Below are 27,819 nucleotides of genomic sequence, written 5' to 3'. Positions count from 1 at the left end.
GGCACTTATTGAGTATTAAAAAATGGTAGCTGTTATTAGTAATTGTTTCAATAGACACTTGTAGAATTCTGCTGTGACCAAAGGTTATATTGGACAAAGCTTCTTGCCTTCTGCAATTTACTCATCAGTTGGCTGAGGAGGATCATGACAGTGGGGATCACTGTGAGTGTGGAAGATCAAAAGAAAGGATTATCTCTGATAGGGCTGGTGAAGGTCAATGCAGCCTAGATGCTAGTGCTGAGAATAAGTAATATTTAGCCAGGGATAGAGGATCAAGTTTGAAAGAGCATTTCTGGCAGAAGAAAAAGCACATGAAAAAGTGCCTGGAATTGTTTAAAAAAGCCAGAAGTTTTTACTCTGAGGTGCATAGTTCCCAGATGGGCCTTAGAGTTTCAGAGCGCCCATAAAACTCCTGAAATTTAAAGCAAAACTTGTATGTGCAAACCTATATGCATTTTTAGTAAGGAAGGCTGCCCATGGTTTTCACTGAATGTATAACGGCTTATATTCCTTCCAATAGGATGAGAACCATGTTGGTAGCATAGTATAATGGATTTGGATTTTGAATAGGAGATAAATTTGGTAAAAATCATTGTTTAAGAAATGCCACACTAAAAAAAACAAAAACAAAAAATATGAAAAAGAAATGCTACACTAGCAATCAATATAAAAATGTGTTCTGTGCATGGAGAACAGCTGAAAGAAAGACTTACTCTAAAGTATGAGCATAAAATAACTGGATTTGAGAACATCTACCATGTTGCACAACTCCTGTGGTCATTGTTCACATAGAAGCATATTAATTTCAAATGATGAAATATAAATCCTTTGACAGTTATTAATGAGAAAGATCCAGTAGAAGGCTAAGAAATAAAGAGGGAAGTCAAGAATGTTATCCTTCGTAGGAGACTTGAGTCCAGGAAGAAAAGGGTATCAACTTCTGTTAATACCCAGCATCCAAAGTTATCTTTCTCAGACACAATTACCAACTTCTATCCTACTTCTGGTTCCCAGAAATCCTGAAAAACACTGAAGGCACTAATTTCTCTGTGGATCTTGGAGAAGAATTACTTCTTGTTTCTGTGAAGAAAGTAGTGTTTGAGTCATCATTCAAAGTTCATAAAGATTTTAAGATGGCTGTGGAGATAACACAATGCTCTGAGTTAATTTTACATGCAGGAGGCCGTGCTTCCATCCCTGGCATCACATGAGCACCACTGGTTGTGACTCTGAGCATAGAGCAGGAGTAGTCACTAATTACCACTAATTACCACTGGGTTGTGTGACCCCCAAAACTAACCCTCAAAAAAAGATAGAGACAGGGGACGATACACTGGGAGTGTTCATAAAGGTGAAGAGGTGGTAGAGGGTGTGACTATAGATTGGAAGGTGCAGAGGTTAAATACACATCAAACAGCTTTTGGGGGTTCAGTCTTCTTTCAACCTTCTTCTTTATGGTAGGAAGCTAGACTGCTATGAGCAGTTCTTGAGTAGAGGAGGTGACGTGAACGATGAGCAGTTTATAAAGAACGAGGACTAGGGAAGATTCTTGCCAGGAGAGAGAATAACTAAGGTAATGGCTATGAGGATAAAGCAGAGAAGAGTCAAGTTTAGAAAATAAAAAGATCATGACAGGAGTAGAGGTGGAAATGATTGAGGATGAACTTCCTAGAAAGTTTCAGTGTACTGGCCTGAGAATAGATTCAGTCATTCAATACATATTTACTAAGTGACATGTTCTGTGCCAAACTTTAAGGATAGAGCACTGGACAAAACTGATGCTTTTCCTGATGGATGTTACAGTGGGCAAGACAGAAAGTGAACAATAAAGCATGTATGTTGAAAGTATCTAACCCTAAATCTATTTGAGAGGAGGAATGGCAAGAGCAAAGGCCCTGAGCCAAGAGCATATTTGTTATTTTATAGTAGGATTGGTGAGTGAACCAGAGGCTCAGGGAATACAAGATAAGTAGAAGAGGGAGAATAGAATCAGGGCCTTGAAAGTAGTTTAAAACATAGAATCTGCAGGATTGAGTGGTTGACCTGCTAAGGGAGCAGGAAGAGGTGACTGGGTAGGTGGGGTGCCTTTCACTACGATGAGTCATGCAGTGTAATATGTTGAATTAGAGATCACATGAGCTAGAGATCACATGAGCTCAGAAAGCCTTAAAGACAAGCCTGGTAGAGCAGCCCAGTGAGCATTGAAGTTTGATAAATCTTGAGCTGAAGTTGAAAAAAATTCTAGAGAAACCCTAGCCATGTCTGAAATCATGTAATAGAATGAGCTTGCCTGTTAACCATGTGTGGAATGAAAGGAAACCACTTTTGGAATAAAACTGGGGAAAGGTTACTGACAGCTAAGGAGCAAAAGAGGAAGAAGAGATAGGGGTGGTCAGAGAAGTTGGAGAAAAGCCAGCAGGGGTGGGCTCATGGAAGCAGAGGCAGGAAAGAAGATTCCATGCACAGAAGGGATGTTAGGAATGGCCAATTTCCAGCTGGGGAAAGAGGCAAATGGAAGAGAGTCTGTTAACTTAACTATTGGGAGGTCCTGGGCAACCTTTCTAAGAGCAGTTTCCGTGATGTGGTGGGCGCATAAGGCAGATTGTGGTGGGTTGAAGAGGCTGTGGGAGGTATTGAAGTGGAGATGGCCAGTGTAGACAAATTTCTTAAGATGCTTAGCTGTGAAGAGAAGGACAGTATTGCTAGAGGGAAATGTGGGGGCAGATTGAGGGTTTTTATTTGCAGATGGGAGAAACTTGAGTTTCTATAAATATTGGTAGGAAGGAGGCAACAGAGAGGGAGAGGTTTGAAATACCGGAAGGAGAGGGGATAATTGTGTGGAGGTGGTAGCTGGGGCTTGCTCCAGAACCCAGGTGGAGAGACAGGCCTTAAATAATATAGAGACTCTCTTTCACACAGAGAAGGAAAGAGGGTGGAGGTGGAGGGAGGAATGCAAAGGCAATAAAAGCATTAGTGAGGGGTGGGGGGGAAATGCTTCAGGAAAGTTCAAAGCAACACCTGGAGATTCTGACTAAGTGTACGGTGCTAGAGCTAAGAGGAAGCAGGGAAAAAAGAAAAAGTTCTTCTCTTTGGGAGTCTGGAAGAATTTCCCGCAGGAAGCAGCAACATTTGAACTGGGTCATGAAGTTCAGCTGGAATCTCAAGAACCAAATGGTTGCACAGAAGGTAGAAACAGAGTTAACAGAGGCACAGAGGCATGTAAAAGTTGGCCAGTCTGATGAAATAATGAGCAGGCTAGTCTGATGAAAGCTCCACAAGAGTAAGCAGAGCGCTGCTAACTGATAATGATTAGTGTACCAAGGAGGAAACCCAAGATCTACCCTGTGGCAGGTACTTCTGGATACATTGAGTCACACAACACCCTGCAGAATAACTAGTTGTTCCCTTTAAGATAGGGAAAGAAGTCCCAGGGAGGTGAAGAAATGAACCCAATGTCACTTTGCTTGTAGGTGGTGGGGCTGATATTAAAATGCCAATCTGTCTGATTTTAAAGTCAATGCCTTTTCCATCTGACAGGAAAGGCCAGGTGAACCATATGGTAGGGAAGCCTTGAATGCCAAGTTGAGGAATCTGAATTTTATTCAAAAGGCATAGGGAGTCAAGGTGGGGTTCTGAACAGGAGAGTTTCATGCTTAAAGGTAAGCTTTCGGAAGATGAATGTAGTCCAAGAAGGAACAATTTTTGGAGTAACTGCAGTGTCAGGGTGAGGAATAGCAGGGCCTTTCTGAAGTATAAAATGGGAGTGAACAGTAGCACTGGAAAACTATTTGTTCCTTGTGACTTTGTTGAGGGATAAGAGATTTCTCTTCTCCTGTTATAGATGAGAAAGGGGTGGTCCAGGACTTGAGCCCTATTCATGTGGTTTTGCTGACTCAGTGACTCTTTAGACTGTGTCAAAGGGACCTATGAGTATGAGGAGAATATGAGTATGGGGTGAGTGTGACTATGTGTGTGCATGCATGCTTGGATAGACGGCAGTCACTTCCCTTGTATGTCCTCTTTCCGTCTCTTCCCAGTCCTCTGCTTTTCTCCATGAAGCTTCCTCCCTACTCACTGTCTCCCCCAAGCCAAGGGGTCCAGGAGCTGGGTGATACCATTCCACTGACTAACTCCAGATTAGCCTTTTACTCCCAAGGTATCTTGGCCCTGCTCCTAAACAGTCCTACTGCCTGTCCATCCACCCCATGAACCTGTAACTCCACTCCAGGGACTACCACGGGCAGACTGGCTCCCTGTTGCTCCACAGTACTCTCAGGTTGGGGCTCATTCCAACAAGGACTTCTACCTGCACTACTATGACACTTCCATGTCTGGACCCACTGCCACCTTGGGAACTAGATTTGGTTTTCAAGATGCTAAGTGTAATTACCCATGTTTTCATTTCTTGTGGTTGCCAGGTGCTTGACCTATGTTTCAGTCCTTGCAACAATCCTGGGTAATTGGCATGAGCCCCCTTTCTACAGATGAGTAAACTGAAGCTCACAGAAGGGCAGGAGACTTCCTGGGACACATAGCCAGAAAACACGAGTAGAACTGGATGCGAATCCGGGTCTATTTGTTTCCAAAATTGTGGGCTTTCGACACTTCATTTCTAAGCATCTCTTATTTTTCTGACACAGAGAATTTAAGAAATACAAAATATTTTCCTTCAAAAAAGGGGTGAATTTTGAGAGAAATACCAATTCAACCAGAGGATCTGGTATAACTAGTCTGAGATTTGGAGCTCCAAGAGTTCAGGATTTAAATCCTGATACTTACACCTACTCAGCTGTATGACCTTGGGCAGGTTACCTCTCTGAGCTTCAAATCCCTCCTCTACAAAAAGTTGTTGGGAGGGATGGAGAGGTTGAAAAGAGTTAAGGCTACAAAATGCCATTAAGTATGTTGCTACTATTGATATTCAAATGAGGTTGGAAACCTAGCATCTGGAAATGGAATTTATCTGCTGGGGTATGGCCTTAAGGCCAAATGTGACTGTAACCCAAACATGAAAGCTCGTAACTATCTCAGGTGATTCAATAAAATTGAAAAAATAAAAACACAAAAACAATAACAAAAAAAGACCAAAGCCTATTTGGGGCTCAGAGAGTGTACAGCTGGTAAGGCTCTTGCCTTAAATGTGGCTGGGCTAGGGTTGATCTCCTGCACTGCATATTTTCCCCTGAGCTCTGCCAGAATTGCCCTGATCACAGAGCCAGGAGGAAGCCCTGAGCACAGCCAGGCATGACCCCCAAACAAAACAACAGCAACAACTGAAAAGATTGAAGCCCATCGGGGTGTGGGGAGGGCTCTCCCAGGAGGGTACAGTACCTGGTTCCTCTGAGACTGACTTGAGTATACCCTGGATAATCAATCACACCATGTCCTTGCCCCATCTCCCTGGTTCCAGCCCTTCTGATATCTCCCCTGCTCTGCAAACTAATGCTTCTGCCTCTCTCTGTCACCCCCTGCCTGTGGCCTCTGCCCTGCCCTTCCTGGTCCCAGGGAAGAGGAGGAGGAGGAGGAGACTGAGGAAGAGGAAGAGGAAGACGCTCATCAGTTCTGCTGTCCGGCCTCCGAGTGCAGTAGCCCCTCCTCTCGGTAACTGAGAGGACAAGGGTCATTTTCTATGCAGAAGCAAAAGCCTTAACCAGCCCCCTTTCCCACCCCTTGCCCCAGCAACCCTCTATAAGACTCTATGCCCTGCTTCAGGAACCAGATGGGCAAGCATCCTGCACCTTCCTCCCCCCACCTTCTCCTTGGAAGTCCCATCCTTACTGCTGTCTCCCCTGGACTCCAGCCCCTGAATTATAAAGCTGGAGTCCAGGTCTGACTAAAATGTGGGAGCAGCAGAACTTGAAGCTTGGAGCTTGGAACCTGGATCACCCCGCACCCACACCCTGCTTGCCAGGCACCCTGGAGCCTGCAACTCCTGGAGAGGTCTGCAAATGACATCCAAGGACCTACCTCTGTTCTCTGTGAGCACAAACAGAGATGCTGGGTGCCTAGAGCCCTGATGACTAGATGGGGGCGGGATCAGTCTGCCTAGTTCTCTATTGCTTATCCTGTTGCTATGGCCATCACTATTCTTTTCCACTGCTTGAGGCCTTTGCACCATGTCCCCTGCCACTCCCATAGTGCTCTCTGTACATATTATCAAGAGGAAAGGTTTTTTGAACTGCTTGTTGCTGTATTGAAAGGAATTTCCATCAATAAAAGCTGATCTCTTCTCTCTGTCTGATGTATGTTCCATCTCACCCTTGCTTCAGTCTCCCTGTAATGAGCGGGGCCTTCCCTTCCTTCCAACCCAGGGCAGACATGGGGCTAGCAGCAAGAGTAGCGTTTGAGTTATGCCTCTGTCAACACTCACAGGGCACTCAATAATGGGATGGATAGTGTAGTGTTCCCACCATGAGTATGCCAGTGCCTTCTTCAGCCTGAGGCAGCACCAGCTGACCAACTTGGACACATTATTTGACTTCTCTGATACCCAGTTTCCCCACTTAAGAGAAGGGTTGGGGTATGGACCAGAAGATCTCCAAAGACTCTTCCAGATTTAGTGTCCCAATGCCCTGTCAATATGAAGTGGCAAAATTTTAAGAAACCTGCTATACAAAGATGTGGTAACTCAGTGACACATTCAGTGCAATTTTATACTTCACCCTATTTCCACAATGCTGTAATTTTTTGATTCACCAATCCTTTGGCTTTTATATTTTGTGGCTACTTTTTTCAAAAATTTTGATGGTGTGATTCTAATATCCTGTGGGGTTAAAAAGTCCTTGACTCTGTGCTTTCAGGGTTCTGCTTCTACAGCTTGAGAGATCTCTGAATTGGAAGGGAAGTCATTTCTCCTAGATGCAGTGATCCTAAATGTCTCCTACACCTGCCAGAAGTTGATTCTAAACCCTTGGAGTTTGTAGGCATAAGAGTGGAAGATATTTTATGTAGGATGCACATCTACCCTGATGTGTGTTAGGAGCAAAGGCAGAAACATTTAGATAAATCTGGGTTTACCCTCTGTTTCTGCACCTTACCTTGTAACTTTGAGCAAATATTTTCTTCTCCCAGAATTACATTTCTTTAAAGTATGTTTTATTTTAAACACTATTGTTTATAAAACTGTTTCAGTATGGTTTCATACACAAAAATTATAGCACCACACCCTCCATCAGAGTGTCCACTTCCCTCCACCGTTGTTCCAGTGTCCCCACCCACTCTCATTCTCTCATTCCGTTGGACCTTTGTTTTCCTTCTTTATGCATTGAGGTTATACCTACTTACCTCTCTTGATGGCCATGAAGATATTAGCCAGAGAGAAGGCTAGTGGTCTGGTGCATGGTGAGGGCAGTGTGCACTGATGCCAGTTCATTTTGATTAAGGCCCAGGGGAGAGTTCCTCCAGTCCTTTCTTTTCTTCCTCCCTTCAGCATTCTTATCCCATTGGTCCTGTTGTTTTTACAGTGCCCCCCATTCTCTCATTCATTGCCTCATTCACTAAACTCATGGACTTATTCACTCATTCAGATTTTCATTTGTTCTTCCCCTGCTTCCCTCTCTTCCTGTCTTCCCATGCACACTATTCCAGAAGGCATTGCTTGAGCACTTGCAAAAACTTCAATATAACTATAGTAAGAGACTAAGCCTAAGCCTGTGGCTGTGTTCTCTCTTAAATTCACTATCTCCCAGGGAAGATGAAAAATCATTCAGGAAAGTAGACCTAGTAAAAGAGCAAAAGTGATTGAGCAGTTGTAGCTTCAAGAATGAGAAAAATATGCTCCTTATTTGAAGAGGAGTGAGAAGTCAACCTGGAATCTAAGAAGTGGGGTGGTGTGAGGTGGCATGCTGTTAAGAAGGTGAGTGAACAGGAGTAGGTGACTGGGAAGGATTTGAACAAGTGGCAGGAAGTGAAGAAGTATTACTGGAGATGGGGACAAAAATCCATGAGAAATTCCAGGGCCATGTTAGGAAATGGTGTGAAAATTGTTTGGTTTAAGAAACTCCAGGTGTGTGAAGCTCTTTAACCTATGGTTGGGGGAGGGAAAAACATTCTCCCCATCCCATTCATCAACTGCAGATAGATGGAGATCTGTGGGGTGATCAGAGCACAAAAAATGGAGGGAAAGGGTAAGTCAAGGTCAGATGGCCACCTTCAGAACCCTGAGTTTGTAAACTCCTGAATAGAAAAGTGAATTGGTTGAGGGCTTATGCTGTGAAAGGAGGTGGAGGGCTTCTCTCATCTGGGAGGAAAATGTGTGTCTATGCATAAGTGTCTGTGTATCTTGAAGCAAGGTCCACCAGGTGTAACAGAAGTAGGAGACTGCACTGTTATGTGGCTAAGGGAATGTGAATGTGTGGGGTCGATTGTATGAGGTAGAGGATCTCTGCATGTGTCTGGTGGAGATAATCACAAGACTGAGTGGGAGGCTTTTGAACATGTGGGCTTTTAGAGCTACAGGAGTTGAGCAAACTGATCATACATACACAAATGACTATTGCCTGTGGTCTGAAGGGAGCAAGGCAGCTGTTGAGCACATGCTTTGTTCTGGGCTTTGGCCTAGGCACGAAAGGTCCACAAAGACAAATTGTACTAGGCCACTGCCTTTGGGAAACAGGGAGAGGACAAGGAAAAGGCAGTTCCAAAGAGTACACGTTAGCCTCTGATGAGGATTGTCTGTGACAAGACACAGATGGGGAAGTAGCTGACCCTACTCTATAGCTGAAGTGTGTGTCTTTACACACTCCAAATATTTTCCCAGCATGTGGCCCTTTGAATGCCAATTATGAGAAAGTGTGACAAGAAGACTGCAAGGACTTACCCTAGGGCTGCTCAACACAGGGTGGTAGCTAAGAGTGTGAGTGCTGATGTACTCCTGGATCCGCTACTGATGTGCTGCTTCATGTCACTGCATCTTAGTTTCCTCATTCATGTTTCCCTTTCAGGGAGAATAAGCCAGACCCTTCAGAGTTACTGGGACCAGTATAAAGTAGGTAGTCAATAAGTGACAGGTATTATTTTTAGGAGTGCAAAAGAGCAGACTCAAGACTGATACCCAGGTTTTGGTGCTCCCAAGATTGTTTTTACCTGCTTGTCTACTAAGTGAGCCCTTTCATAAGGCTTCCTATCCTGCCTGCTCCCTTTACCAAGCAGAACTGGCCTCAGATTTGGATCTCTATGGCACAGGGACTGGGGCCACAGAAATAGCTTGCAGAAGAGGTGTCAGAAGAAAGGGCGGTGAATGAGATTTCTCCACCCCTCTGTCTCCACCCCACATTGTATTGTTTCCTTGCCAAGTCTGTTTTCAGAGCCTAAAGCCCCTGTCTGAATGCCGGTGCACTGACCTCCTTGTCTTGTTTTCCTGTCTCTCTCTCTGGTTCTCCCCCACCTTCCAGTTCAAGTTGTCATGGGGATAGTCCTCAGCATCCCTGGCTTCCTCTTGCCCTCATCTTATGGTATCCATAGCAACAGCCCCATTCATTTCCATGGCAACTGTATCTTGATCCCATCCCTTGCTGGCTGCCTGGCTTCGGGCAGTGCCAATAAAAGAAGGCAGGAGAGAGACCTACCATTAGGAGCAGTGTCTGGGAGGGTCCATATCCCCCACCCCTGAGCAAACCAGTTGAGAAACCCTAGGAAAAGCCCTGTCCTGCTTCTCCCCGTCTCTGTGTCTGTGTCACATTCTCCCAATCTGTCCTGGGTAAAATTCTGGGCAATAGCTTCCCCCCCCCCCAGTTACTTCAAGGCAGGAGAGCTAACCCAGGATCTGGGCTTTGATCCCCTGTTTGGCCCTTGCTGGCTCAGAGATCTTAGCGGCTATTTTCCCTCTTGGGGCCTTTTTCCTCACCTGAAAAATAGGAATTCAGATTTGTCCTTCGCTTTTGCGATGCAGATTAAATAATGTGTGGAAAATACCTGACATAGGAAGGTGCACTGTAAGTGTGAATTTATTTTTATTTTGCTCAACCCAAGCAGACGGAATATCTCTCCTGAGCTTCCCAGCACTTCCTCTGAAAGTCCCAGCCCCCCCAAATTTCAGTTTTGTACTGTGGTTATTTGTGTAACATCGTTTCTTCACCTAACACCCTGCCTTGCAAAGACTGCTTTCCAGTTTCCCCCAAGAATAATCCTGTAGACAGTGCCCAGGGGTACACACACATATGTGCATGGGGGCCTATTATTTGATCCTGGAGCAAGAGAAGTCTAGACAGAGGAGTTCTCCTCGGCTGGCACTGAAGCCCAGAAATCCAAAAAGGAAATTTAAATTTCAATAATTTAAATTCAACAGAGGATAAATACAGGAAACTTACATGTGATATATAAGGGACAAAAATCAAGGAAATGGATAACACCAACTGATGATAAACCTTGGAGACTGGAATATAAACTTAGAGTGCCTGGTTTGGAGCTGGGTGGTGAGTGGAACAAATAGGTTGACTGGAAGTAACACAGGAGCATAGATAGAGAGTCTGGAGCACCTAGGTGGTGCTAAGTGAGGTAACAGCATGCACTAAAACCATAACTGTCAGTTAATAATTAGCAGGGGCAGGGGTTGCGGAAAGAAACTTTAGATGAGAGGTGACATCTAAAGTTGCAGGGAAGGGTCATAGGCATTTCACTGGTGGTAGTGTGCGGTAACTTTGTACATCAATACCAAAAACTTGAACACTATTAAAAACCTATTGCCTAGACCAGCATAAAGTATTTTAGTGTTTTTAATTTATTGAATCGCTATGAGATGCAAAGTTATTTATGAATGACTTTCAGTCATACAATGTTTGAGCACCTATTCCTTCACCAGTGTCCACTTTCTTCCACCAATGTCCCAAGTTTTCCCTTTCGCCCCCGGCCTGCCTCTATGGCAGACACTATTCTTATTTCTTTTTTCCTTTTAGGCATTGTAGTTTACAATACTTTTACTTAATGGATGTCATGCATATTTCTTTATCTCCTTTCAGCATCCAGTTTTCGTCCAGTGTGATTACTTTCCTCTATCATTGTTGTAGTAGTCTTTTTTCTGACTTAACTGCCCTCTCCCAGTTGTGGTAAGCTTTATATTAAAGGACCAGTCCCAACAGGCCCTCATTTCTGTTGTCTTTGGGTATTATTCTCCGACTACGTTTCTTTATATCTCTCAAATGAGTGTCATCATTCTATGTCTGTTCTTCTCATTTTAACTCATATCACTGAGCATGATGTACCATAGCTTCTTTATCTACTATCTGATCTTGGGTAAAAAATTTTAATAGAGCTATCTGGTCCTGCCTGAATGAGTTATAAGGATACAATGGGGCAATCAGTATCCTGTCCTTGGGATAGAGGTGACTGACAAGCTCTGTGGCAGCACAGAAGAGGGGCCTGTAAGCTAACTTGTATGAGGAGCAGGCAGGCATGAAAACATCTTGAGCTCTGTGGTAAATGGTAAGCAGTATGTAACTGGGTTGGGGTAATAAACCCAAGGGTATATAAAACAGGACATCATATCTCAAGAACCATCCTGACAGCCTCCTTCCATCAGTGCTTGCTTAAATTGTATGACTTTTCTTCAACGAGACCTTCCCACATCTAAAATACCTTTTACCACTGCTGTGGGGTTTTTGTTGTTGTTGTTAGCAACTTATTTCTACCTGAAATGTTAGTATATATTTATAGCCTGCTTCTTCCACTAGAGTGTCACCTTCCCAAGTAAACTATGTTTCTTATTCACTCTTGCGTTTCTAGCACCTAGCCCCTTGCTTGGTACATAGAATATACTCAACTATCTGAAAGCAGAAGCTCAAGTTCAGGTTGAGAGATTACAAAAGATTCATGTCTTGCATGAGACCAACTTTAGTTCAGTCCTCAGGAATATGGGTCCCTGAGCATCACCACGTGGCCATGGAGGTCCTGTGAGCACCACAAAGGTGTCTCTGTTGTTTCCTGGCTCTAATGCAGGACCAGAGCAACACTGCATCCATAGGCCCTTGCATTGAACTGACTGCCCAGTTAGCCAAGAATTGCTGGAAGTCGACCCCCAGAGTTCCGTGAACACTGCTTGGGAGGCCCCCACCCCAATAACAAAAACAAAATTCAGGTTGAGAGAACTTATTAACATATCCACCAGAAGTGATTCATTGGCTCCCTTCCTCTGGAAGCTATCAAATGAGCATCTACTCTATCCCTAGTCTAATGTGTGCTCCTTGTCATCTAAGAGATTACCAAGTTCACTTCCTGTACTGGGATTCTGGAAATCATGAATAGCTTTCATACTTTGCCAACACTAACTTGCACCATTAAAAGGACACAAATGTATTTTGTGGGGAGATCTAAATAGGATCAACAATAATTTCTAGTCAGAGGTGGGCTTTAGGAGGGCTTTAGTGGTGCCATGTAACCTGAATCTCGATGAAACTAGGGTATGGAGGCATTTCTCAGATTGTAGGTAGCAAAGATAATAGTGGTTTCATTCCAGGTAAAATATTTGCACTTGGGAGGTAGAAAGCAGAAAGATACTTGAGAGAAACAAAATCTGGGCTGGCCTGGAGGTAAGGGTGGGTGAAAGATGGGAGGTGGTAGACAACCCTGTAGTATGCCTTAGTTATTTAAAAGTATGGCGTTCTGGAGTCGGCCTGCCTACATATGAACCCTGCCCTAATCATTAATAGTGGTGTGACCAGAGATATGGGACTTATTCTCTCTGGAGCTCAGCTTCTTGATGTGTAAAATGAAGATTATTAACAGGAGCCACAGAAATAGTACAACAGGTTAGACACTTCCCCTACACATGGCTGACCTGGGTTCAGTTCCTGGCATTCCATATAGTCCCCCGAGCACTGCTAGGAGTGATTCCTGAGTGTAGAGCCAGGACTAACCCCTGGGCATTACTAGGTATTTTCCAAAACCAAATAAATAAAAAAGTGAAGGTAAATAGCAATAGCTATCTAATAGGGGTATTTTGAAAAGTAGGCAAGTTATTAAAGGTGATATGGTTCAATGCTGAACTTTCTAAGTGCTCTATAAGCATAGCTAGTGTTTCTTGGAAAAGTTTCAAATGCCAAAGTATGGAATTTCAGCTTAACCATAGTGGACAGTGGGAGGTATGGATAGTTCATGAACAAAGGAGAAAGCTGATCAAAATTACTTGAGCCGTGTGCTAGGAGGGGAGAGGAGAGGTGTGAGAGGTTGGTGGGAAATAATCTGCAGCTAGGTGAGAGGGAGAGGGAAACGCTTAGATGCCTGGGAGAAAACTGGACTGAATCTAGCCCCTGAAAGAGAACTTCATAGGTCCTAAAGCCCCAGAGGAGAATTTGAGAGCGGAAAATGGCCCCTCCAGTCTGTTTCCTCCTTATTCCTGGTAGTGTTGCAGACTGGTGTTTGCAAGACTAGAGGACAAGTAATGTGGGGAAACCCAGATTCCTGGGTGCACTCTCCCCACTGCACTCAGGCCCCGCACCAAAATGCACTTCCATAATGAGGGTAGCCCCATTGCAACTCTAGCAGTGCACTGAACACCTGCCCCAGTTCATTTATGCCTGAGCCTTGGCTTCTGCTAAGTAGAGGTGGGAGAATCGCCCTTTATCCTTTTACCAATCAAGACCTATCCTCAACCCCTGAGCCTGCTGAAACCATTTTATTCTCTAGGCTCTAGACACACCCATTAGCACATTAACATAGCCACAAAGCTGATTCATTGGGTCCCTTCCTCTAGAAGCTTTTAATGAACACTGAAATCCCTTCCATATTTCACTGACTTTCCCTCTCCTGTTTGCCTGCCTCTAGGGCTCCTCACTATGCCAGTCTGCTCAGGGCACCTGGGCTCTGTTGCCACCTGGGTTCCTTGGCAGCCTGGTTGCCATGGCACCAGGAGAGCAGTTCTGGTAGCACAACAGCTCTGGATAACCAGAGCAGGGCAGCCCAGGGCCCAGTGCCTGCCATCTTATGACCTAGAGACCCCTGCCTTTATCCATCAGCAGAACAGAAGAGGCCATGAGGAAAAAACGGAAGTTACCACGCAGGGCAGCTCTTTATCTGTAAGGATGCTGGATGGGCGGTGCCTCCCTCTGTCTTCCCTGCCCTAGTAGCCAGGGGAACTCTGGGAATTGGGCAGTTGAAGGCAAGGCAGGGCGGGGCAGGGTGATGAAGGAGAGAAAGATTTAGTTGAACAGGGTGCAGGAGAATGGGCTTCAAGTCTGTGGACAGGGCTAAGGACAGAGACATTAGGAAATGAAACTGTGAGGGGCAGAAGTGGGGTGGGAGTGAGGAACTATGAGGGAATTGGTCCTCTGGGATAGGAGAGCCTTGAAATGGATCTATAAAAGCTACAACTTTTGCAGGAGTGGTGGTGACACACCAGTGGTATCTCATACATGCAAAGCAAGTGCTCAGGTCACAGAGCACTTGTGATTAGGGGTTTCTCCTGGCAATGCTTGGAACATCAAACTGGGTTTTTTGCATCTAAGGTGTGCACTCAGATCTTTGCTTCAAGGATTAGTTCTCTCAAGGGGCATGAGGAGACAGGATAGAGAGATAGGGCTGTGGGGGGGGGAGTGGGACGTGACTATGAAGGTCAAGGTTGTAAGAGGTGAGGGACAGGATCTGGAAGGATGAGGACTTGTGCGTTGGGAGCTGCAAGGATCCAGGAGACCTGAAGGAAGGGACTGTGAAGGCAGTGAGAAGACAACTTGTGGGAAGGCGTCCCCTTAAGTACTGGTGTGCCTATGTCTATGAGGAAGTTGGGGAAGAAAGAGTTGTGGGAAAGGATCTGGTCTTCTCACTCTCAGTCTGGCCTACTAGGCCCATCTCTGGTTCCCACATCCTGGCTCATCTTATCTCATCCCCACAGTGTGGAGGGTGATGCCCCAGGCAGTGACCTGAGCACAGCGGTTGATAGTCCTGGGAGCCAACCCCCCTACCGGCTAAGCCAGTTGCCCCCCACCAGCAGCCACATGGGCGGCCCCCCTGCTGGGGTGGGCCTTCCCTGGGCTCAGCGGGCTCGCCTCCAACCAGCCAGTGTCGCTCTGAGGAAACAGGAGGAAGAGGAGATCAAGCGCTCCAAGGCTCTATCGGACAGCTACGAACTCTCCACGGACCTGCAGGACAAGAAGGTGCAGATGAGATGGTTCTGGTTGGGGAGTGGGAGCGGGAAGGGGGATGTGAGAGCTCAGGAAGAGGTTGGGATAACGCCCTGGATGATGGTATTCAAGGATGGACAGTGAAACTAGAACAGGCCTAGACTGACTTCAGGACTCTTCGCTCCCCTACCTGTACTTAATCATTCATCATCATCTACTAAGTCTTGCAAATATTGATCAGCCTCCAGACACGGCACTGTGGTGCCCAGATAGATAAGACTTGGCTTGGTCCTCAAGAATCCAAGTCTGATGGGAGAAGCACACATAGAAATTGACAGTTTCAGAACAGTCCAATATGTGGTATAAGTACAATATATTTTCAATATATCATGTATAACTACAACATATTTACAACATATCACACAATTTTTTTCCTTAAAGACACAAAATAAGATGTATGAGAAAAACTGAAAGGATTTACTAAAACCAAAAAAGTAATTACGATGAATTTACAGCATAAAGCTTAGGTATGGGGACTTCAGGTGATCCAGTCATTTTCCCTCTCTTTCTTTTGCCCTCCCCCCTCTCTCTCTCCTTTCCTCTTTTTAATTTTTTTTTGGTGGTGCCGGGCATTGAACCTAGGGCCTCCCATATGCAAGGAAAGTGCTCTACCACTGAGCCACATCCCAGCCACCTTCCCCCTTTCTTACTCTCAATAGCTTTCTTTCCCTTTTTGGCATCTCTGCTTTCCCTAACTTTTATGGGAAAAAAGTAGATAAAAGGAAAAAAAAAGAAAGATGACCCCAGTCCATTACCGTGTGACAAGTGCAAATCGAAACAAAGTGAGAATACAACATTGAGAGCACAGTGCTGTGCATTCAGGCAGCTAGAAGCTGTTAACTGTGATTTGGAAGGGTGGCAGGGCGGTTAAGGCCCAGGGAGATGAGACTATAGTGAGTTTCTGATTTTGTTCCCCTCAACCCTCCCCTGCCAGGTGGAAATGCTGGAGAGGAAGTATGGGGGCTCCTTCCTGAGCCGCAGGGCTGCCAGAACCATCCAGACTGCCTTCCGCCAGTACCGCATGAACAAGAACTTTGAGCGGCTCCGCAGCTCAGCTTCAGAGAGCCGCATGTCCCGCCGCATAATCCTTTCCAACATGCGGATGCAGTTCTCCTTTGAGGAGTATGAGAAGGCCCAGAACCCAGCGTACTTCGAGGGCAAGCCTGCCTCGCTGGACGAGGGTGCCATGGCTGGTGCCCGGAGCCACCGGCTTGAACGGGGGCTCCCCTATGGAGGCTCCTGTGGTGGGGGCATCGATGGGGGGGGAAGCTCCGTCACCACATCTGGAGAGTTTTCTAATGACATCACAGAGCTTGAGGACTCCTTCTCCAAACAGGTCAGCATCCCTGAAAAGTGGTCTTTCTCCCCAGACCCATGCTCTGGCTACTCCTATGACTTTTCGTCTATGCTCCACACTCTTTCAATTGCCCAGAGATCATTTAAGTTGCCCAGAGATCTTTTAAATTACCCAGACATCATTTAATGATAACTAGCTACCTTCTGAATGGGGACACCGTAAGAATGAGGGGAAAGAATTGGTGAGATTAAGGAGTGTGTAGTTAAAACAAGCAAGTAAAAAGTTTGAGTGTATAGAACATATGAGAAAATAAAAGTTCTCATTCTGTGGAACTTGAGCCACACTCAAATTAAGTTAATCTCATCAAAGCTGATGAGTCTTCATCTGCGCCATGTGCTGTGTGTGCCTTGTGGGAGATGGGGCTAGTTATCCAAACTTTCCAAAAAAAGAGAAGTTTAAGGGATCTTGGGAGGTAAAGTGACTTTTCCAAGCCCTGTTGGAACTCAGCTCTGTCTGGTTTCCAAAGCCAAGCCCTTTATTTTACTAAACTACCACGGACCAAGCTCTATGCTGGGCACCATGACAGAGAAGATGAATCTGCTCTGGGGCTAGATCTCCCAGGTCAGTTGGAAATGGCAGATAATGATAAAAATGACTGCCTCTGAAATAGATTGCGCTTGGAGCTGTGACAAAGGATCACATATCACCTCATGCATGAGGACTCAAGGAATGGAAAAAAAACTTTCTTCTGGGAATATCAAAGTAGGCTTCTTTGAGAAAAGAGCATACTGGTTCTGAGACTTCTGGGGATGATAAAATTTAACTAGCTAGAGTTAGTTGGGAGGGCATTGTTCACATAGGTATTGCATTAGCAAGAGCATAAGAGTGAGAATGTAACAGGTGGGGGGCTGTGGTGGGAGATCATTGTAGTATTAAGGGTGTGTCAGCATAGTTACTTTTGGCGAATTCCACTTCTGCCATTTCTTGTGTCCCCTTGGGCAATTTAATTTCATTTAAGCATGATCACCCAAATGGGAATACGACCCTTTCACAACGGTTTTGAAGATTCAGTTCAGCTGGTTAACATATATGAAGGCACCTCATATGTGATAGCTAAGAGGTTCTTGTTAGTTTCCTTTCCAAAGCCAAAAATGTATCTAGAACAAAATGATGAATTAATGATAAATAAATGTTTTATAATTTAAGAAATCATGGGGCCAGAGCAATAGTACAGCAGGAAGGGCACTTGCCTTGTACACTGCCCACCCAGGTTCAGTCTCTGGCATTCTATATGAGTCCCTGAGTCCTGCCAGGAGTAATCCCTGTGCACAGGAATAAGAATAAGCCTGGAGTTCTGCTGGGTTTGGCCCCCAAACAAAAACAAAACAAAGCCAAAAAGAAATAACTCAGCTCTAATCTCTGATCTCCTCCTGCCATCAATCTGGGAATACTTCTCTGCAGTTAATGATGAGCGGGGTGTTGAGGGAAGAGAAGTACTAAAAGAAAGATCTAAATCACTCAGCTATACTGTTATGTTCATTCAAACAACAAGCGTTCCATTGAAACTTTTGCCATGTCATGTATTGAGCTGAACTAAAAAGAGAAAACATCCTTAAAGGAAATCCTTCAAGGACCCATCCTTAAAGGAAAGAGTAGGGAGAAGGGGATCACAGTTTGGTGTGTGTGTGTGTAGGGGGGTTGGGAATCAAGGAATGGAACAGTCAGGACTGAGCTCAGGTCTCAGTGCTATTTGGATGAAGTTACTTATTGCTGTGTAACAAATTACTTCAACATTTAGTAGCTTAAAACTGGAGTTAAGGCCTGAGAGATAGCACAGGGATTAAGGCACTTGCCTTGCATATGGCCAACATTGGTTCAATCCCCAGTACCACCTGAGAACTGCCAGGAATGATCCCTGAGCACAGAGCCTGAAGTAAGCCTTGAGCACAACCAGGTGTGGTCCCCAAACAGACAAACAAACAAAAAATCCTATACTAAGCTTAAAAACTGAGCTTAGGGCTGGAGAGATAGCTCAAAGGGCTGGAGCACATTCTTTGCATAAAGGATCCCTGGCACCACATGAGTCCCTGAGCACCACCAGAAGTGATCCCCAAACACCACCAGGTGAGGCACCCAAACCAAAACAAAACAAAAGGTTAAACAACAAACATTTTCTGGTTTTTTCTTTTTTTTTCTTTTTTTTCTTTTTTTTTGCTTTTTGGGTCACACCCGGCGATGCACAGGGGTTACTCCTGGCTCGTGCACTCAGGAATTACTCCTGGCGGTGCTCGGGGGACCATATGGGATGCTGGGAATCGAACCCGGGTCGGCCGTGTGCAAGGCAAACGCCCTACCCGCTGTGCTATCACTCCAGCCCCAACAAACATTTTCTTGTGAAAAATTAGGACCAGGAATATGGGAGTGACTGGTTAATTTTGTCTCAGGGTCTCCCATAAAGCTGCCTTCAATCTCTAGGGAAAACCTTCAATATCTGAACACTTGACTAGAGCTGATGGGTCAGCATTTAATCTCACTTAATTTAGATATTGGCCAAAGGACTCAAGTTCTAACCACATAATCTCTCCATACAACCACTCACAGTGTGGATTCCCCATCAGTGAGGAAATGAGAGAAAAAGGGAGAAAAAGAGGGAAGGAGAGAGATTGATAGAGCAGCATGAGCATTTAGGTCAGAAAATTCAGGCTTTCATAACCTATTCTCAGAAGTGACATCCCATTTCATACTGTAAATCTCACAGACCATCCCTGGAATAATGTGGTGCCTGAGGTGTGAATACTGAGAGATAGGGATTGTTAGGGATCAGCTTGGAGATTGGGTGCCACAGAGAGGTAGAGTTACCAGAATGGTCTGGATTTTCAAAGCTAAATATAGATTGCCTAAGAGAGAACCCAACAGACAGAGAAAACTAGGATTTTGGTTTACCCTTGGGGTGGCGGAAGAAAGAGTATGAGTGAACTCAGGAAGGAGTTGTAATTTAGCCTGGTTCCTATGGACTTGAAGGAGGTATATGAATAAAGAACTTATGGGCATTAATCCAAGCTCATATAAGCTCATAGTGGCTCCCTGGGTGTTAGCTTATGCAATTTTAAAGAATCCGTAGAGGAGGGGAAGGAGAATTCCTCTTTCGGTTGACCCACCAAGAAGAGTCCTCCTTTCCCTTCCCTCTCTTCTCCCTTCTATGACCCCACCATTTCTTTTCTCTGTCCTTCCGTCCTCTTTCTTCCCTACCCTCAATCTCCTCATCATCATAGGTAAAGTCTCTGGCTGAATCCATTGATGAAGCTCTGAACTGCCACCCATCAGGGTCCATGTCTGAGGAACCAGGATCAGCTCAGCTGGAGAAACGAGAGTCAAAGGAACAGCAAGAGGACAGCTCAGCCACATCTTTCAGTGACCTTCCTCTCTACTTGGATGACACAGTTCCTCCATCATCCCCTGAGCGACTACCCAGCACAGAACCCACGCCGCAGGGCCGGCCTGAGTTCTGGGCACCGGCCCCTCTCCCTCCAGTTCCTCCACCTGTGCCAACAGGAGGCCGGGAAGATGGTAGCCGTGATGATGGCCCTCGGAGGGCTCCTGGGTGCTTGGAGTGCCGGGATTTCCGGCTGCGAGCTGCCCACCTTCCCCTGCTTACCATTGAGCCTCCTAGTGACAGCTCTGTGGACCTGAGTGATCGTTCAGATCGCGGTTCTGTCCACCGCCAGCTGGTATATGAGGCTGATGGCTGTAGCCCCCATGGAACCCTAAAGCACAAGGGGCCACCAGGCAGGGCCCCCATCCCACACCGCCACTACCCAGCCCCAGAGGGTCCAGCCCCAGCCCCACCAGGACCCCTGCCACCAGCCCCCAATAGTGGCACTGGGCCCGGTGGTGTAACTGGGGGTCGAAGGTTGGGAAAGTGTGAGGCAGCAGGTGAGAACTCTGACGGTGGAGATAATGAGAGCCTAGAGAGCTCTAGCAACTCCAATGAGACCATCAACTGCAGTTCTGGGTCCTCTTCAAGGGACAGCCTGAGGGAGCCTCCAGCCTCAGGTCTGTGCAAACAGACTTACCAGCGGGAGACAAGGCATAGTTGGGACTCACCAGCCTTCAACAATGATGTGGTGCAGAGGCGGCACTACAGGATCGGCCTCAACCTCTTCAATAAGTATGTGTTCCCCATTATCCTTCCCTTCCTTCCCTGCCCAGGGCCCTTTGACCCCTGAGACTGAACTCCAAGCGTGATGTTGGCTCCTTCATCCTCTCATTTTGTGGGTGGTGTTTCTCCCATCATTATTCAGAGAAAAGGGTTGGCTACAGAATAGCAGGGTAAGAAGCTGATTATTCCTGGCCCACAGGCCGTCAGAGGTGATTCAAATCCTGTTACACTGACTGGATATGTGATTTTGAGTGAGATGCTGGCTTTCTCTGGGACCCAGTTCACTGGTTTTAAGAAAAGGACTATGAACCTTCTCTTTTGGTGGAGAAGTAAAGTGGTATAGAAAAGCCTCACACTGGGAAGTGGGCAAAGACCCCTAATCTGACTTTAGTCAGATTCACTGTGTTGTCTGTATAGTCCTATGTAAGATAGATATGTTCTTTTCATGGATTTCACTACCTCCACTCTGTCAACTAGCAGTGTATGTATATTTGAGGTGATAAGGATCTACACTGAGTGCAAGTCAGTGACTGTCACGTGGCTTATACTAAGCCATGGTCTTGTGCTGGTTGCTTAGGAGTAGACTGAGCCTGTAATGTTTGGTTAGAACATAATTAAGCAACAAATGTTTTTGCTCTTTATTGTCTATGGGAAAATGCACCTGTATTTAAATCTCACATGAACTCAGCACGGTAGGCAGTAGTGTCCCTTTCTGTAGCTAGAGATATGAGGTTTTAAAAAGAAAGGTTTGGTTTTGGGGCCAGAGCAGTAGCATAGCAGATAGGGCATTTGCCTTGCACATGGTCTATCTGGCTTCAATCTCCAACATCATATGTGGTCCCCTGAGTCTGCCAGGAGTGATCCCTGAGTGCAGATCCAAGAGTAAGCACTGAGATCATTGAGTGTGGCCCCAAACCACCACCCCCCCATATAAAATAAAGGTTTTTCCCCAAAATTAAACATGGTACATGATACAGCACCAAAAACCTGCAAGTTCTGTCCTTAGAGGGTCCAGAATATGAGATAAGTGAAACCTGTATTTCTGTATTTTGCGTAGCAGAGAGCACTTTGTCTATAGAAACCCAGAAGCACAATAATACCCATCTGGGTGGGAGGCAGGGTGCAGAGTAACCTCTTTTTTTCTTCTCTGCTCTGGGAACTGTGACTCAGAGAGAAGGCTTAGCTTGAAGTTATGCCCTTCTCTCAGAACTCCCTAGTTCCTTCTGGGCAGTGTAAAACGCCTGAGATTGAGCAGGCTCTCAGTGGACCTTCATTTTCTTTCGATAGTTGTATGGCTCTAATCAAGGAGAAAGTTGAGTTGAAGAAAAGTTGGAACTTTGAAGCTTTGTGAAAGGAAAAAAAATTACTTCCTCCCCTTGAGCCTTTGTTTTTCTCATTTGTACTGTGAGGAGATTGGACCATATTTTATTTTTATTTCCTTGATTCTCTGAGATCATGGTTGGACCCAAAATTAAGTCAAGAAATGGGATAAAAGTCCATTTCCAGGAGGACTGTCATCTCATCTACCTCTACTCTTTCTGCAGGAAGCCAGAGAAGGGTATCCAGTATCTGATCGAGAGGGGCTTCCTGTCAGACACACCAGTGGGCGTGGCTCACTTCATCCTGGAACGGAAAGGCCTGAGCCGGCAGATGATAGGGGAATTCCTAGGGAACCGGCAGAAGCAGTTCAACAGAGACGTGTTGGAGTGAGGACCCCAGGATGGGGCAGGCTGGGCTAGAGATCCTGGAAGAAGAGGGAGGAAGGGGATAGATTGTCCTTTTGCTCAGATAAACTTTTCAATACAGGATGAATAGACCTTCATGCTCCCGTACTCCTCTGTCCCAAAGCAGTCTCATTTGTCTTGGTGCTATTCCTAAAATATTCTGGGAGGTCCCAGGACAGGTATGGGTCTAGAGCCTGCTTTGGAACTCAGTTTTCCCATATCTGGAATAAGTGGGTTGATGGAAAGGACCCTTAGTAATAATGTATCAGGCTTTAAATTCCTTGGATGGAGTCATTTTAAATGTTCCATTATCATAAGTACTGGTTTAGACTATGCATGGGTCCAGATTTTTTAAGTCTCACAGTGGGGGTAGTTGGCCATTTGATCAGAGCAGGGAAAAGGTCTAAGGTTTTCTGAAGAGAAATTGAGAATGCCACAACCACCTCTTTGCTTCTCAGCTGTGTGGTGGATGAGATGGACTTCTCCTCCATGGATTTGGATGATGCACTCCGGAAGTTCCAATCCCACATCCGAGTTCAGGGCGAGGCCCAGAAAGTGGAGCGACTCATCGAAGCCTTTAGGTGTGCCTGATTCCCACTGCTTGAACTACCCTTTCCTAATTTGAGGGGCAGGGTAGTATGTGTCTACAAGTCATTTCTCTGAGCCTTACACTTTTATCACCAGAAAATGGCCATTAATTATGCTGTCTTACAAGGTAGTTGTGATAATCATCAGGTAATGTAGCTCGCATTTGGGACATGGGTATCCAATAAATGATAACATCACAGTAAGAGTTCACACTCACTGAGAAATTACCAGGTACTTAGCAAGGCCCTTTAAATGATTATTTCACAGAATATTCAGATATTCTGTGAATATGAGGTAAGCACTTCTACCATGATTCCCATTTTCCAGATGAGGAATCTGAAGTCTAGGGAGATTAAGAAACTTGCCCAGAGTCATGTAGTGAATAGACAGTAGAACCAGAATTTGAACTTGTGTCTGACTTCGTATTACCCATATGTCTGACTCTACTATCCTCTACTATGAGTTGTTCTGGGATCAGGTAGATACAAACCTAAATTCTGGCTCTAGTTCTTTGGAAAATTTTGAATAGAGACAGAAGAGTTGTTGGAAACTATTTCCCCTAATGGGAGGGTTTGGTATACAGTAGAAAGAATGTAGATTTTAATCCGGGTTTAACCATTTACTAGCTTTATTACCTTGGGCAAGTTACTTAAGGCCTCAGTCATTTTATCTGTCAAGTGGAATTGCTAATAGCTACCTTGCAGAATTATGAAAGATTACATGAGATAATGTATGTACCCCCACCTGGCAAAGCTCTGTAAAGGTAGTAAGGAGGTTGTGATTTTTTATGCTCTACTCATGGGGAAACTTTAAAGAAGCAGGAAAGACCCAAAGGCTTGAGAGTATTTCCTGAAGCAGAGGACTGGTGGTGTCAGACAGGGAGGATGGTGGGTAGGTGAAAGTGATTGGTGTCTGACTTGACCCTGATCTCTTCTGCCTGCAGCCAGCGGTACTGTGTATGTAATCCAGCCCTCGTTCGCCAGTTCCGGAACCCAGACACCATCTTCATCCTTGCTTTTGCCATTATCCTTCTCAATACTGACATGTACAGTCCCAGCGTCAAGGCAGAACGCAAGATGAAGCTAGATGACTTCATCAAGAATCTAAGAGGTGACCTCAGACCATCTCCCTGTCATATTTTCCCACCTGAAACTGAGAGAATAAGGGGAAGCTGGGAAGCTAGATGGGGGGAGTGGGGGAGTATAAAGGGTGAGAAAAATCAGATCTACTTCCTGAGAATTAACCTGGGAGTCTCTTACTTTTTGCCAAGACTGGATCTTCCCAGGCCATCCACTTATTTGTTCAAATTGTTATTTGTCTCTCCACTCATTTCTGCACTGAATAGTGATTTAACAGGCCTTGGATGCAAGATATTAAAGCTCTGGCTCTTACAGAGCTTACACTAGTCACTCCATTAGTCTGTTCATTCATCACTTCCTTCTCCCATTCTTTATTTTCTTTATGTATGCCAGGAAAGACTTATTTCTTGTCATCAGAGATGTGGCTCAGCAGTAAAGCTCTTGCCTTGTATGCATGAGAGCTCTATTTGATCCTCAGCACTGGGGTGGGGGGTGGGGAGAATCATTTCAGTATTTTAGGTACCATTTCCCTTTTTGGGCATCTTTGAGCCACCCCAGACTATGCTCACAGATCACTACTCCAGTCACACTCCATATGCACTCCATATGCAGTGCCAGGGATCAAACCTGGGTCAGCTGCATACAACACAAGAGCTTTGTACTATCTCTCTGGCCCACCCTTTGCTTAATGCAATCGTTTATTTTTGTTTGTTTTTGGATTATACCCAGCAGTGATCGGGACATATTCCTGGCTCTGAGTTCAGGGATCACTCTTGGCAGGGCTCAGAGGTCCATATGGGATGCTGGGGATTGAACTTGGGTTGTCCATTGAACTTGGGTCGGCCACGTACAAGGCAAGAGCATATGCCTTACTTGCTGTAATACCGCTCCAACTGCCTGTGTTCATTTATTAACTCCAACACTAACTGAGTGTCTGTATATACCAGGTTCTATGATGGGCACAAAGAACAGTGGAGGGTTATGTCATAGTCCCTGACCTGAGAGAGCTTTCTTTGTGGGAGAGGCTAAATCTTGGTTTCCAATACTGGACACAAGAGAGATAGCAAACTATGATGTCACAGAGGCCAAAAGTGTGTTCAGAATTTTTGAAAGTAAGACCATACCTGGCAATTAGAAAAGAGTGTACCAAGTATTAAGAATAGAAAAATCAAGAAGTAGAAAACATAAAGTTGTTTGCAGAACAGTGGCATAGACAATCCACTTGGCAAACCACCTGGAAGCAATATACAAGAGTTTTGAGTGCCAGATGAGTGAAGGATGTTACCTTGATCTTTTTCCTTTGTTTATTGCACTAATGTCAAGTTCTGCCTCTCACCAAAGGGCAGGCTATTAAAGATGTTAGTATGATTTAAGCAGAAACTACAGAAGGTAATGAATCTGAGGAAACACAAAGAGAGCATACAAATCTTCTGACCATTAGAGTTGGCACAACTGACAGGTTTTCAGCTCTCTGACAGCTGAGCTAAAAAGCTGTCTGGTGATGGATAAGCCTCTCACACTTGTCCAAGGAGGAGGCACGATATTTCCAAAGGAGAAGATGTTTTCTTTAGCGGACTATTTAGAACCAGGGTTCCCAGACTTATCTGACTTACCATTCCCTTTTATGAAGAGAGAGAGAGAGTGAGAGAGAGAAGATAATTTACCTTTTTGAAGAGAACAAACAGAAAGTACACCTAAGGCTCAATTGCACCTGAGGCTACTACCACACCCGTCCTGGATTTTCCAGTATCCCCAGGGGGTTGTATCACCCAGTTTGGAAAACAATGAGGCATGAGTGAGTGGCACTTAGCATTTAGCACTAGTTTCACTTAGCAGGAAATTAAGAGTAGAGAAGGATGTATACTGGGATGAGAGAATTAGATTAGAGGCCATCAGGAGTCATCTCCAGAATTCTACCATTAGTCATTATTTGTTTATTCATTTCATTCACTAAGTCTCCCTCTCTGCTTCACTCTATGTTTCATATATACATATATGTTTTATATTTTATACATTTCTTCCAATTATTAAATACAAAAATTAAATTAATATCTGCACATTCTAGAAATATTAGCACTATTAGAAAATTTCCTTTAGTCACCGAAAATTCTGCCCCCTAGAGGCAACTATGGTTAATTTCCCCCCATGCATATGTAATCTTTTATATGGGCTGGAGCCATAGCACAGCGGGTAGGGCGTTTGCCTTGCACGTGGCCAACCCGAGTTCCATTCCTCCGCCCCGCCCCTCTTGGAGAGCCCGGCAAGCTACCGAGAGTATCTCGCCCCCATGACAGAGCCTGGCAAGCTACCTGTGGCATATTCAATATGCCAAAAACAGTAACAATAAGTCTCACCATGGAGACGTTACTGGTGCCCACTCTAGCAAATCGATGAGCAACCGGATGACAGTGACAGTGACAGGATGACATATGTAACCTTTTATATAGTTAAGATTATGCTATGCATGTGGTTGTATTGCTCTTTTCACTTGCTACAAGAATTTTCCCACACTTTTTGTAATCATCAATTTTTTTATTTGTTTATACTTATATATTTTTTGGTTTGGGGCATCACAGCTATTGATACTCGGGGACTATTCCTAGCATGGTTCTCAGGGGACCATGCAGTCCTTTATATCATTAATTTATATGATTACATGTAATAACTATATTATTAAATCATTACCCACTTTAATATATATCTGGGTCCAGACAACAAATTTTTAATATATTTGTATTATTTTACTGTTACTGTTTTTGGCATATTGAATACACAACCACGGGTAGTTTGTCAGGCTCTGCCGTGCATGTAGGATGCTCTTGGTAGCTTGCTGGGCTCTCCGAGAGGGATGGAGAAATGAAACCCGGCTTGGCCATGTGGAGGGCAAACGCCCTTCCCACTGTGCTATAGCTCCAGCAACAAGTCTCACAACAGAGATGTTACTGGTGTCTGCTCGAGCAAATCGATGAACAACGGGACGACAGTGCTACAGTGCATAACATCCATATTATTGTATGAAACGGACACATTCAACTTTGCCTAGCTGCTCCTCTATTGTTAGAACTCAAGTTGTTTCCATTTTTTCCAAAATTCATGTATGTGTGTGTGTCTGGATAATTCATTAAGGCAGATAGCTACAAGAGAAATCACTGAATATTTAGTGAATATTTAATATATGCACATTCTAGAAATATTAGCACTATTAGAAAATATGTAATTTCCCTCCAATGCTGGATAGTAACATATAATATTATTTTCGTTGGTTAGAAAGAAGAGAAAAGACATATAATTTTTTTCATATCCATGTGCTCAGTTGTTTAATCAGTATTCTTCTACCTTTTTATCCCTATGGGCCAGCACCTATCCTGTATACTGGTCCATGGACCAACAGTTATTTCCAAGGAGGTAGAGCAGCGGTTTTCAAACTTTCTACACCTGCAGACTGGTAATGGTCTGTGGTCCAGTGGATGAAAGAACTCTGATTTAGATATCATCCATGGGTTAGAAAAGATAGCAATTATCTATTTTGTTGAAGGGTACTTTTACTAGCCTCAATTTGACCCAGGAACTAAAAGGGCCCAGACTCTCCTGTCCTGGACACTGTTATGCCTGAGTGTAGACTGTTGTGGAAAGACCCTGCTGCTGCCTGTTCCTCAGATTCATGTGATATGTTCCTCTTACTCCCCCTACCCAGGGGTTGACAATGGCGAAGATATCCCACGAGACCTCCTGGTAGGCATCTATCAGCGTATCCAGGGGCGTGAACTGCGAACCAATGATGACCATGTGTCCCAGGTGCAGGCTGTGGAGCGCATGATTGTGGGCAAGAAACCGGTAAGTGCCTTGGGACTTTGCACAGGGGGCA

At 44.9% G+C, this 27,819-nt stretch overlaps 1 protein-coding gene across 4 annotated transcripts in view; it reads left to right on the top strand.

Moving 5' to 3' along the window:
• Nucleotides 1-27,819, top strand: part of IQSEC2 (IQ motif and Sec7 domain ArfGEF 2) — a 91,729-nt gene that overhangs the window by 54,642 nt on the left and 9,268 nt on the right. For 3 of the 4 annotated variants that reach the window (XM_055119679.1, XM_055119677.1, XM_004606471.2), the window contains 7 exons: nucleotides 14,819-15,080; nucleotides 16,042-16,443; nucleotides 19,677-20,572; nucleotides 22,108-22,269; nucleotides 22,746-22,868; nucleotides 23,819-23,985; nucleotides 27,649-27,788. In XM_055119679.1, coding sequence (XP_054975654.1) covers nucleotides 14,819-15,080; nucleotides 16,042-16,443; nucleotides 19,677-20,572; nucleotides 22,108-22,269; nucleotides 22,746-22,868; nucleotides 23,819-23,985; nucleotides 27,649-27,788 — 2,152 coding nt within the window. The remainder of the gene's footprint in view (nucleotides 1-14,818; nucleotides 15,081-16,041; nucleotides 16,444-19,676; nucleotides 20,573-22,107; nucleotides 22,270-22,745; nucleotides 22,869-23,818; nucleotides 23,986-27,648; nucleotides 27,789-27,819) is intronic. The other variant, XM_055119676.1, reaches the window with a different exon arrangement.

Source organism: Sorex araneus, chromosome X, assembly GCF_027595985.1.
Source record: "Sorex araneus isolate mSorAra2 chromosome X, mSorAra2.pri, whole genome shotgun sequence".
NCBI classification, from domain to species: Eukaryota; Metazoa; Chordata; class Mammalia; order Eulipotyphla; family Soricidae; genus Sorex; species Sorex araneus.
The sequence above is the reverse complement of the archived record's forward strand: the minus strand, read 5'-3'. Positions and strand labels throughout refer to the sequence as shown.